The 13,625-nt window shown below is 32.4% G+C and overlaps 1 protein-coding gene across 5 annotated transcripts in view; it reads right to left on the bottom strand.

The window, feature by feature from the left end:
* Positions 1–486: 486 nt before the first annotated feature.
* The window catches only part of PCDH9 (protocadherin 9), a 1,035,500-nt gene continuing 1,022,361 nt past the window's right edge, over positions 487–13,625 (bottom strand). For all 5 annotated transcript variants that reach the window (XM_051983896.1, XM_051983897.1, XM_051983898.1 and 2 more), the window contains one exon: positions 487–2,693. In XM_051983896.1, coding sequence (XP_051839856.1) covers positions 2,320–2,693 — 374 coding nt within the window. In that variant the 3' untranslated portion in view covers positions 487–2,319. The remainder of the gene's footprint in view (positions 2,694–13,625) is intronic.

The raw sequence follows: 13,625 nt of genomic DNA on the forward strand, positions 1-13,625 counted from the left end.
TTGCTTTACCCTTGATTAAAATATTTATACTTTTTTTTTTTTCCTGGACCAAGGAGTTAGGTAGTTTCCACCCCCTTTTCAGTGTTCTACTCCATGGACCAACTATGGACATGTATTCCAGTCCACAGAGCTTTCTTGATTTAGCTTTGATCTCTGGGTCTTTAGGTATTATCAGCACCATCTATTCATTTAATTGAGATTGCATTGAAGTCTACACGTGAACCTTTTAAAAGCTGATCCATAATTTATAGCAAAATAATAATTGGCCCAGCCTAAGGTTAGTGTTCTCTAACTTTCTTAGGAAGGGATTCTTGTAGACAATCAAAAAAATCCCTCAGGCAAGATTGTGACATTATTAGTTTTTTATTACCTCCTTTCCCCTCCCTTCCCCACGTGAGTTGCAGAATTTTAAAATGTAACTTTATAAATATAAATTCACATGAAAGAGAAGAGAATCCATTTTCACAAAAAAGTAACACAACACAATTGGGAATTCAGAACATTTATTGCAAGAGCTGAATAACTGTAAATAACGTTGAACTGGCAAAGCAGTAACAAGGATAACTGTTTAGATATTTATTCTGTCAAAGTCATCAAACACCCTTCACAAACTGACATAAGTACTGCAATAAGCAATGCACCCCCAACCCATTTTATATCATTATAATGTGAAAAAAAAAAAGTGAATTGCTATATACAAAATAACTTTTTGGTAAGAACAAATTAACTATCAGATTAGCAAACGTTTTATTTTTTTATTATTATTATTTATTACCTTTAAAACTCATGTTTAATTGTGGTGTTAAGTTAACTTTCACTTTTCTCAGTAAGGACTTTTTTTTTGCATGCTATTTATTTGTTTAAATCATCTGTCATGCCTTAACAAAAACCTCCTAAGAATGTTCAAATTTGAATTTGTTTGTACGTGCAACTGAGATCTTATTAACATTAGGAGTCACTCTTTGGGTTTCACTTAAGTGACGTGATGCTGGTACCTGCCAGGCATTGACCAACTATGATAACAAACAGTTAAACAGCAATAATTAGAGATTTAACCCTTTATTTTCCCCCAACTAGCCTACCAGGAGAATGCTCTGTTACATCATGAAGGCACGACACATTAAATATTTTGTGGCTATGGTCTAAAACACATTTTACTACAACATTAACGCAGATGAGCATAAACACAAAAGCTGCCTTTTCAGCAATACAAACGGTCTTAGTTATAGACACACATTTGTTCAAATATAACTACTATTTTAAAATTATGATTTTATTTCTTCCATGTGCTCCAATTGTGATTCATTCAATTGTCTGAATGACAACGACCTTTCTGATCACTTTGGATTGGATCACTTCCTGGAGAATATTACTTTTCCATTTCTTACTTTTTAGATGCTACTTATTAGAGATTATTTTCAATTTTGCTGCTTTGAAAAATAAAATGTTTTTTAAAAGTATAGGTTCAGAGTTTTCCAGCCCTTGCATAAGTCTTTTTGTTGTTCAAACGTTGTTGATGGGTTTCTTTGCCAGCTCATGAGTAACACGTGCTGTCATGCAAGAAGCAAGATTTCAGAACCTTTTTATAAGAAAAACACAAGTATTTTGATTTTCTTGGAACAGTGTATGTCAGACAGACTATTAACACAGAAACACCATCACTAAAAGAAATAAGCTAAAAAGTAAAAGAAAAAGTAAAAGAAACAAAAAAGAAATAACGATAAGACATAGAATTATGCTACAATATATTTTAGGTGAACATTATAGGTACACAAAAGTCATTAGTAATAACTTGCTTCTATTTACAAATACTTGAACACTGATTGACTGACAAGTGTCCACTAACATTGTTAATAGCACAATAGGTTTAAGTTTATCATTTAAGTTGCTTGAAGTATGATGTCAAGTATAGTGGTCCCAGCACAAATCAATGACAACAAGAGCACAATTTACTAATTGGATATGCTTTTCAATCATTGCAATTCTTTGACCTCTCACTCTCCAAATGTATCTTCTGTTGTTCATAGCAGCAGTCCAGGGTCAAAAAACAAAACTCGAGAAGGGATATTTGCACTAGAGAGAGACAGAGAGAGAGCTGTGGAGTTTACTCAATTCTGGTAACTAAAACCACAGAAGTAGAAGTATTTTCTCCCTTAAGTCACATGACATCATAACTTTCATAGTGCTAATGCAAAGATGTGCATATCCCTGTTATAAGAAGCATAGTTCTAGAAATCTACCAAATACGTAAAGCTCTGACACACACAGTATTAGCAAGTCTACATAGGCTAAAGTCATTTGGTCCCAAGGAGCCATTTCTTATAGTTGGTGTTCCTTGGGACTCTCCACAGCTCCTGACGCCTGTTTATAAGACTTCAAATTAGCCAATGGTATGTCACTCATGTGGCTGCCACTGTTGAAGTGCCCTTCATTGGTACCATACTGCTTCCGGTCATTGAACTGGTTCCTGTTGCTATCTTCTTTCCAGGTCCTGGTCAAAGTGTGCCCATTCACCAGTTTGTCCTTCTTCACCCATTCCTTTTGAGGGGCAAAGGTGGAGAGAGGAGATTTGGGCTGTTGGTAGGGACCCAGACCAGGAGGCATCCAGCAATTATCAGAGTGACCCAACACCAAACATTCTTGGGTGCACATCTCCGTAGCTTCAGCTAATCCTCGGGGACCCAGAGGCCCATCTGTAGAAGACAAGACAAAAAAGAATAAAGAAAAAAAAAATACAGGTTAGGATTTCTTATGTTTAAGATTAGTTTCTTTAAAAGTCATTATATTATCAATTTTGTTTTCTTAGGAGAAGGCAAGTATTTAATTTATTCAAGGAAAGGGCTTTTATTTAATCTATCTTCCTTCATTAGAAAGCTTCGAGCAAAAGTTAGAGAACCACTTGAATGAGTATGGACTAGAATGGATTTTTTTGGGGGTATGTGATAGAATAAATGGCCACTGAAGTCCCTTCCAATTTCTTTCATTCCTGAATTGTCCCATTTATACAAAATAAGAGTGAATTAAAGCATAGTAAAAATTATTTTTAAATGAATTTTTCAACTATAGAAGTAGACATTATTTTGGTCTAAAACTATATATTCTCTCTCTCTCTCTCTCTCTCTCTCTCTCTCTCTCTCTCTCTCTCTTTCTTTCTCTCTCTCTCAGATATACACCTGATCTGTATTTATGTACTCTAACACATACATACATATGTACACCTGTTTCTGTACACACTCTCCCTAATATGTAGAAGAAAATAGCTATATATGAAACCATGAAAATAATACAATATTATATTTACGATTTAAAAACTTTGGAAGATAAAATCTACAACTCCAAGAAATAACTTGCAAAAGAATTACTTAATACCCAGGACAATTAAAATGAGGCTACACCAATGACTGCACATATAAAATAGAAAAGTTGGCTATTTGCCACATCAGCATTAACATTGTTGCTTTCATGAAGCCACAATGAAAATGTATTTAGCGATTTTCAAAATCCAGCATGTATTAGGAGACTTTTAAAACCATAATATACTAGTAAGAGCATAGCTGACCAGCTGCAGGCACTCTGAAATCAAATTCAGCATAGAAATCATCTACATCCTCTGCTGACATTTTCCTCCTCCCCTATCCTAAGGGGATTTCAAAAAGTATAAAATTGAAAAAAAGATGCTGATTTAATCATATATGGTATAATATTCAGGAAAATATTAATAAAACACCATCTTTATCTTCATCAGACTATGTGAAATATAAATTTGAACAAGGATTTCAATGCTAAGGTGTGAATTTAAAACTTTTTTTAAAAGAAAAAAATAAATTCAATTTCAATAAGTCAAAATAGTTATGGAAATGAACTTTTTTTCCTTCCTTGATTAAGCAGTCAAGTGATAAGTGATAGCTTGGAAATTACGATTGATTTTTCAAATGAGATTAAGTGGATAGGCATGAATGCTGTGGGCATGTAGTACTTTAAAACGAAGACATTAATCAGTAGGAAAAAAAAGAAAACATTTCTGCTAGTTTGGATCATGTCAGCAATAAATGTAATTTAGTAATTAGGATATACTAAATTCCAAAGTTATTTTTAGCTAACACTATCATATTTTTAAGTACTCAATAATTTTGGGTGGTGGTTATAAGATTTAAAAAAAAAAGATAGCCATTAGCCTTCATAATATTCTGAGGTTGTTAGTTCTACAGGTTAATTATAGCTTTCATTTTTAAACATTCCTATGTGAATTAGGGAATCCCTTTCACAGATCAGAAGAAGGCTAATTTAGAAGGAGGAAAGAATTATAAGAATAATATCTATCCATTGAATAGGAACTATAAAATTTAGGAAAAGTTATTTAAGCTCATTTAAACATAAACTTGTTTGTGTTTGTTTGTTTGTTTGTTTTTGCTCTCCCTTTTTAAGGAATTATTCACACACAAAAATGTCTTTCATATCTATCTGTCCTTTTCATTCCCATTACCACCAGGCCCTCATTAATCAGCAGCCTAATTTGCTGCTAATATTGCCCCAGCTAATTTTCCTTATTCTGGTCTATTCCCTCACTCTAATCCATTCTGCCAACCACTGCTAGACTAATCTTATATTTGTTTGGCTTTCTTTTAGTGGGCTAACCTGTCTTAAAAAAAAAAAAAAAAAAAAGAAAGAAAAAAAGAAAGAAAAAAAGAAAGAAAGAATGCAAAGTTCATAAAAACAAAAATAAACTAAAAATTCATGTTTGTATATGGTTCTGAGTATACTTATTTAAAGTACTTTAAACTCAAAAACTCTTTTTAAACTCAAAAAACTTTTTAAAACTTCTTTCATAGCACTTCTTCATTTGTAATGGCCCCACCTGCCTCTTGAGTATTCCTATATTCCATGATTTCCTAATCTGCTTGTCTTATGTCTCCTTACTGTCCTTAAAATATGCCAAACTCAACTAAATATTTTTCATGCTTGTTTCTTCAGTAGAAAATTCTTGCTCCTTAATCTGCTGATCTAAACAATATCTAAACAGATCTAAACAAAATTTAAAGAAGCCCTCCAAGGCTTCCTTCCTTTCCTTAAGTAATTTAACAACTGATTATATTATGTCCTCTGAACATCTTCAACATGTGGAGGTCACACAACATAATTGAGAACTTATATGACTATAATCTGATTCATGATTTCTTCTTGTGTGTTAGTCCTCTCTCCAAGTAGGCCCTTAAAGGAAGATATTACATCTTGCATTTCTATTTTTATTCTTACACAATTACTAGAAGAATAGCCCCAAGCACATCATTAGGCATCCAGTGGACACAGGATAAGGAAATCCTGGAAATTATAAGAGATCATCTAATTTATCTCATCCAGATGCTTGTTCTTAAAAAAAAAAAAAAAAAAAAAGTCTTGAAATCAAAAAATTTGGCTGAGTTCAAGTATTTGAACAGGCTTTGTAACTATAAATGATTTATTAGCCAATAATTTATTTGGCTAAGCTTCAGTTTACTGCTTAGTAAACATGGGGAAATAAGGTCTATGCTACATAACTTACCTATCATTACCTTGCTCCATTTTTATATGTGTATACTATCTCTCTAAACAGTTTAAGCTACTTGAAAGAGATTTTTTTAATTTGTATTTATATCCCCAGTGCCTAAAGACATAAGTACTTAATAAATATTTGTTAATTGTTTAGATATCAATGGAGAAGGAAATGAGTTTGCCATCAAACTAACATATAAAACAGACTTTGTGTTCATTAATGTCAATATTTCATCTATTCTGATATTTCCAAAAATAAAAACTGCTTTTTCCCAGAAAAAAAATCAATAATTAAAATAAAATAAAATCAATAGGATGAGAAGAGAAATTTGGTACTATACAGAAGCCTAATTCAACAAAGAATGCTGAATAAATCAAGAAAGAAGTCTTTGGGGAATATAAAATGTATATGTGCCACACAGGAGGGTGAGGATGTGTATATTCACAGATAAGCCACATTTGGAGAAATAGTGTTCATTCTCTTCATTTCTCATTTTCAGCTTAATGGATAGTTAACAAATGGACTTCAGTAGCAAAATGGTATAGCTTATGTCAATGAATGAAGGTTAAATAAAGAGAAAGACAAAGTTCCTGTCCTACTAAAGTGCGTTATGTGTGTGCATGTGTGTACATAGATTTATATAGATGTGCACATATATTAATTATACATTATTAGGTCCCTTAAATGAAATGTCTAGGGTGATAATTCTATCTGTAGATGGATCTTTAGCAAAGTTTTGCTGATTCTTAGGTAAATCTTTTAGATAAAAACCTTAGTAGTTGGCCAGTCCTCTGTGAATTGGTACTTTTTAGATAGTGTTTTGATTATTTCACCCCTGAGACATGAAACAGAAGACAAAGTAGGTAACCTTTACACATGTGCCATTCAATTCCATATCTGTCTATCATATCCAGTTGGTTTGAGCCTTATAGAAAGAAAAATTGGTTTTAAATACATTATAATGAATAATGCTAAATGAATTTGGAAGTTTCCTTCTGCAGGTACAACATCTTTTATTTTTAAAAAAAGACTGTCTACTCTAGCATAATGTATCTATATATTTATATCTACTATCTTTCATTTCTGTGAGACAGAATGATTTCAGGAATGCAATTAGTTCATTCTCTTTAAAGCATTCAGTCTGCAAAATTTTTTTCAATGATATCCAAAAAACTAATTGTTACCAAATAACAGTAAAATAAAAAATAAAGTAAATGTTTAACATGCAAATTGAACCTGAGAAAGTATAATGTTTGATTAATAGTTATTATTTAGGCCCCTACTAAGATTATTTTTTAATGATGGTTTATAATTTTAACTTATCTCAGCCCGTAGCAATGCTTTGTTCAATTGTTTTCTAAATACCTGTTAATTTTATAAGTAGAGTCACTTCCATCCTTTCTGTTAAAGGACATTAAAATCCCTGAGTTAAGTTTTTTTTTTCCCTCACACTGAATTCCTTTATTGATTCCCCCCCACACCTCCACACCCCTTCTAGTATTTGTTTCCAGTGCAATCTGTAATGCATGAGCTCAGTTATCAGCCTTGGCTGCTTGAATATATAAAGACACAAGTGCTGATAAAATTGTACAAGCCATCTGTCACTGCATTTAAATGTTTTGAAAGCAAACACAAAAGTACATAACAAAACCCTCTTTTGAATGGCCTTGGTAAATATTTACATCAGCTCTGACTGTCCCTTCCTCCCTACTTTCTCTACTTGAGCACCACCCCATTGAGAGAGAGACAGAGAGAGAGAGACAGAGAGAAGAGAGAAGAGAGAGAGAGAGAGAGAGAGAGAGAGAGAGAGAGAGAGAGAGAGAGAGAGAGAAAGCGCCTTCGAGCGGGAGAGAGAGAGGGAAGGGGGGGGGGGGAGAGAGAGAGGGAGAGAGAGAATGAATGAATATCATCCTTTTCTTGTAGTTTTGGGTGTGAACAGCTGTCAGGCAGCTGTATGAACTGGTGCCTTGAAAGAAAGCAGGTTTAGGAGGGAAATCATCTATGCCAATAGAATCCTGACTATACCTAAATGGTAGGAAATTTGAGTGGTCTTTTATCTTATTTTATTACACCCAGAAGCTAAACTGTTGTTTCATTGATTAACTCACTGTTGTAATTAGCAAGTAGCTTCTGGCATGTTGACCAGCTGCTTTTCAACCTGCTTCTTCAAAATTTTTCTAGCTCCAAAGAGGGAACTAGAGTAATTTTTTCATTGTGTTGCTTTACATATTCTAGTTAATTTTCATTTAGGTGTATTTCTGTGCTCTTGTATAAGCTGATATTCCTTGATTTGAAGAACAGTCTTCTGATGGATAAAATAGTACTGAATAGATTGAATTATCAAATCAGGTATAAACATTTCATCTAATTTTATATATATTTTTAAAAAGCTGCTCTAATCTCATTAGCTTTTTTAAGCCTCTGTTCATCTTCAACTTTTTCTCCACATAACAAATAATCCTAAATCCAACTGTGAAATTAACTTTTTTGATGAGAACAAGCATTGCTACTATTATGAAACTTCATTTGTTCATATGTTCTAATTTTACTATTTTCCCCAAAGACTTGCACACTAAGGTGAGAAAGTCTCATGCATAGAACTGTGTATTGCTGAATATACTAAAAAAAGAAGGATGATTTGACACTTTCGTTTTTGTTCAAATGGGCACAAAGAAAATCCCAGTTAAATTTAGGTTTGGGAATGACAGCTTTTTTTCATTTCTTTTTTTATTTTTCCTCAATCATCTTCCATTTTATATAGACTTTTCCATATGATTTATTATTCTGTTCACTGTTATTAGACTGTTGGCAATACTACTTAATTGTCATGCCCACATTCTCTCACAGGTAACCTTCCTATTAAGATTCTTTTGGGCAAAGCCAAAGTAGTGCATTTGTGGGTCTGGAAAGAGCTGAAAATTATAGCTCCTTTGCATTACAGAGTCTTTGAACCTTTACTGAAACACAGGAAACTTGACTTTTTATAAAATAAATATTTAGGAACCACAGAAATATAACTTAAAATGGCTTCATGATATGTGCATTTACAAGTAATAATATTTAAATTTAAGTAATGTTTTAAACGCATTCTTCTTACATATTATACTCATGTTGGATGTCTACCTTGTAACATAGCCAATTCCAGCTCTGACTTAAGAAATCTAGATCCCTTTTTACTGTTGTTGTTGTCTTTAATTTATAAACTAACTATTCAATTTAATATTTTTATTCAAAGAAATACTTAAAACATCACAAATTGCTATGGTCAACACTGCCTATTGATCAAACTTCTGGCCTCTCTAAATTTAGGTCTGCTTATTCTCTGATAGCACAGAACAACTCTCTGGATTTGTACTATAAGCTTTTCCAACCTGGTACTTACACTTTATTGCCATAGATTTTAAGAACCCATTATAAAATAGGAAAACAGGTCTTCAGTGAAGGACACCATATTTAGACCATTTTATTTCTAGTGACTTAACATACCATGGTAGCTTGTGAGTAAGCAAGTTTCAGAGAAATAGAGGTAGTTCACATAAATCCAAAGGGAAGCAGAAAGCAACACTGGAATAATATTCATTTGACAGATAGCCATAATTCCCACTTGATTCTTCTCTGCTATTGAGGTAACCCTGCTCATCATCATCCTCACTAACATTTATTGATCATCCTCAATCACAAAAGTCATCAGAAATGTCCATTGCTTTGAAACACCTGACAGTCTAAAATTACTAAAAGTAACTACAAATTCAACTATAGTTGCATAAGAATAGGCTGCATAAGAATCTTAGAAGTCTTCAGGGATATGTACTTGTCCCATTCTTGTACTTTCTATCTTCTAATGGTTTAAAAATACATTTATACACGTACTACCTAAGTCACAGAGTTTCTGTGAGGAATGCACACTGACAACACCATGTCATTGTGAGTTATTATGATTATCCCCTGATGCTACGTTCTTATTGTTGCTCCACTTAATTGTACCTTCTATGTCCTGTTATATTTCTCTACAGCTTTCTTTTCTGGAAACATGATGTACTGAACTACTAGTGTCTAGTGCACCTGAATATAAATCCCAGCTCTTCTATTTACTACTTAAATGAATTTAAGAGTCTCATTAAGTGAATTTCTTAGAGTTTTGGTTTCTTTATGGATAAAATGAGGAGATTGGAATAGATGGCCTTCTTCTTGCTTGAGAACCTATTATTCTAAGTATGTTGGCAGGAGGGGAAGAGGCAAAAGAAGAAGGTGAGGGGGGTAAGCTGTAATTTTTATTGTCTTATTAATTGTCAGAGAATAAATGCATATCGGGTCCTGCAGAGTAATTTATTATCATAAAATTTCCTGGGGCATAGTAAGATCGAATGATTTGCCCAAAATGACACAGATGTCAGATGCAGTAGTACCAAAGTCTTAACAACTACAAGTCCAGTTTTCTATCCAGATACCAGAAATTCAAACATGAGACCCACAATATTCCCAAATATAGCCCAAATCAAAATGTAAGAGGGAAATATTTAACAAAATAAATAAAACACCAAAAAATAGATATTATATTTTAAAATCAAATTAATACGTGATCCACAAAGATCTTTATGTATAAATTAGTTTCCTCCCTCCCTTCTTTTTGAGTTTGATACTACTATATTAAACAATTCCACCTTTTCCATGTTACTCGTTAAGTTAACTGAGGTACAGACAAGATAAAGAAAATACAACTTTTACTTTCTCACTTAACTGAGGTTCTGAATAGATCACTTTGCCAAATCACACACAGATGTTTTGTAACTCAGTTTATATTAGTAATAACTGTTTACATTTCTGATTCTAAGTTAAGTTTAATCCTTTAATCAATGTTCTACCTTAAAACACAAGCATAATATTAGGAATGCATTCACAATTACCTTGAGAAACAGACAGCAGGAATTGACAAAAATTTTTGGTTATGAATAAACAAAGACTAAATATTTCACATAGTTCTCATGCAGATTTTATTCGCTGGTCACAGATGAAAAGTCAACATTTGCAGATGGAGATAGTTCAAATGCTAATATACATGGTTATCCCAAGCAGATTTTTTGGGTATGTGATAGAATAAATGGCCACTGAGGTCCTTTCCAATCCCTTCTAATCCTGAATTGTCCCATTTCTACAAAATGAGAGTGAACTAAAGCATAGTAAAATAACATAAAAATGAGTTTTTCAACTACAGAGAGAGATTTATTATTATTATTATTATTTTGGTTTAAAACCATAGGTATTTTCAGTATTCAGTTATCTTTTTAGTCATTCAAAGAGTCTTAGGTTTGGGAATGACTTTAGAAATTATCTAGTTTGATCTCTTCTATTTATTTATTAAGAAGCTAAGTCTAGATTAACAAAGTATAATAACATTCCAAGCTCAAAGAATCATATAACTTCAGAGCCAAAGATAAGTCACTTAAACCTGTTGGTAAGAAAAAGGATTGGATTGTGTAATATATGGCTTTAAATCCTTTGATTCTCTAAGAATTCTTATAATATCTATGGGCTTTTCCTCCAGATTTTTAGTTTGGACGTATAAAAGCACAAAAGTATAAGAACACAGGATTTCAGATTTCAAGGTACTTAGCAGGCACAATTTGCAATAAAGCCCTAAATGTATGCAAATGGTGTAAGACTTGGAGACAAGTGCTTCTTTGAATTTTGCCTTTTCTAAAGTCCAAGAAGCTTTAGGAGCAAATCAGGTGAATTTGTTGAAAAAAGTTTGTTTAGGATCTGGAAATTAGAATGTATTTAAAAATAGACATGGCTTATATATCTATCCAAGTATGTGGCTACTATTTATAACTTGAACTAGGATAAACATGTTGTATCTTAAAGCTATGAGACAAAGTAGAAATTCAACAACAACAACAACAACAAAAAAAAATTGGCTGACTTCCTTAAGAACAATGAGAAGTAAAATGTATGAAACTGTCTTTTAAGAGAAATGATGGAAGTGACATCTTTCATGTCATTCAAAAACAATCCTATACTGACAAGTAAATTGAGAAAATAACTTCTTGAATCTTTTTTACGTATAATTTGTAATTATCTCTATGAAAGCACCTTTTTAACCTAAGGAAATTATTTGCTTCATTAATATAGTTATTTTCAAGATGAGCTTCTTTATTTCAGTATAGTAAGTACTAGATATGAATTTTTTACGACATCTTATAAACTGTCTGTGTTTTTATGCTATATTTCCTGTGAGGCCCATTGTCAGTCATGTAATAGTCCTTTCTAATGAAAGGGGGGAAGTTACTGCCTTACAACAATCTTGCTTTGATAGCTTAACCTTCAGAAAAGATGTTTAATTGTATCAATGTCTTTATAATATAAGAAATTCAGAATAATTCATTTTTTTTCTGAGTACATAAAATGGGAAATGATTTTATTATAACTTGGAGAAGATAAAAGTGCAGTCTCTACTAGAAACATGATACACTGGAATAAAGATAGTATTGTAGTAAAATTAATCTGGGTAGCTTTATTAACACTGTCATTAAAGTTCCCAAATCTAAAGCTGATATAATAGGGAAACATGTTGAAAGAATCAAGATTATGTTCAAAATAAAAAAAGACTTTAAAAAAAGACAAGTTGAATATATTTTCACATAATAAGAAGCCAGACATAAAGTTCTGTGTTTGGGGATATTTGTTTATTTACCCTTACCCACTCTTACTCCTTCACCTTTTTGCAGTTTCCTTTTTGTCATCATTGGAGACTATCTCTTTTGATACCATTCCTGCAGATCATCAATTTAGTACTTAGGTTAAATACTTCACAAATATTATCTCACTGAATTTTCACAGCAGCCCTTGAAAAGTAGGTGCCATTTTTATTGCTATTTTACAGATTAAGTAACGTGGCCAAGGTTACAAAACCAATAAATATCTGAATGAATATAAAATTCAAAAAGAATTTGAACTCAGACCCTTTAACTCTGGTAATGTTATGCCAGGCTAACTTTGTGACTTTAGATAAATCATTTAATTTAATAGAGGGAGGTTTCTCAATGGGAGTTCGCTACACAGATGTACATGAAGAAAAGTAGAAAAGTAAAAGAATATTCAAAACTTTGAAAGTCTGGAGGAAGATCCAGAAGAAACTATAGTAGAATGTATATAAGAAAGAGATGAGAGCTTGTAGGATAACAGGAAAGAGGAAGACAATGGGAAAAGACAAAGGAAGATTTCTTAGGAGTTGCCTGAAATAAAGCCATAATGCCTTGTTTTGAGATAAGCTTCACATTGTTATCAGATTTTAAGGGCCTTAATAAGACTAAATAGAACCTTAAAATCTTTTGTGGTTCATTCATTATAATCCTAGCAGGTGTGCTCTACAGATGGGAAACATTTCTTGTCTACTCTCTATAGCTTACACTTAATTCCATTATTAGGATAACAAATCAGAATAAATGTCATAAAAATATTTTGTTCAATGCAATCTTGAGACTCGTTATGTAGGAAATGCACTAAAATACAAGTAGGAATAAAAGTAAATATTTCTTTGTCATTATAAAGGAAAAGAAGATAACATGAAACTTTAAATCAATTCATTGTACTTTTTATAATACTTTAATAGTAAATTATATATGTGTGTATACATATGTGTATATATACACACATATATGCCTAGTGGACATCTTGAATTAAATGTCCTATAGCCATCTCAAATGCAACATTTCTAGAAAAGACTTATTAAATGTGTATCCAAAGTTTTTCCACTTTCCATATTTCTTATTATGGTTGAGGGCACTACCATCCTCCTAGCTACCTACATTTGAGATCTTGCTGTCATCATCAGCCCATCTCTTATATTCACTCCACCTATCTAATACATTGTCCAATCTAGTTATTTTTAGCTTCACAACATCTCTTGTAGCCCTTCATCTCTCATTTTACATTTACATGGTCATCATTCTTGTACAGGCTCTCATCATCCCCACTTAGTCCTAAATTACAAGAGCCTTCTAATTAGATATCTGCCTCAAATCTCATGTCACTCTTAATCCATTCTCTATTTAGCTGCCAACATAATTTTCCTAAACTGTAGGACTCTTATCCTTCA

Source organism: Antechinus flavipes, chromosome 3, assembly GCF_016432865.1.
Source record: "Antechinus flavipes isolate AdamAnt ecotype Samford, QLD, Australia chromosome 3, AdamAnt_v2, whole genome shotgun sequence".
Taxonomy (NCBI): Eukaryota; Metazoa; Chordata; class Mammalia; order Dasyuromorphia; family Dasyuridae; genus Antechinus; species Antechinus flavipes.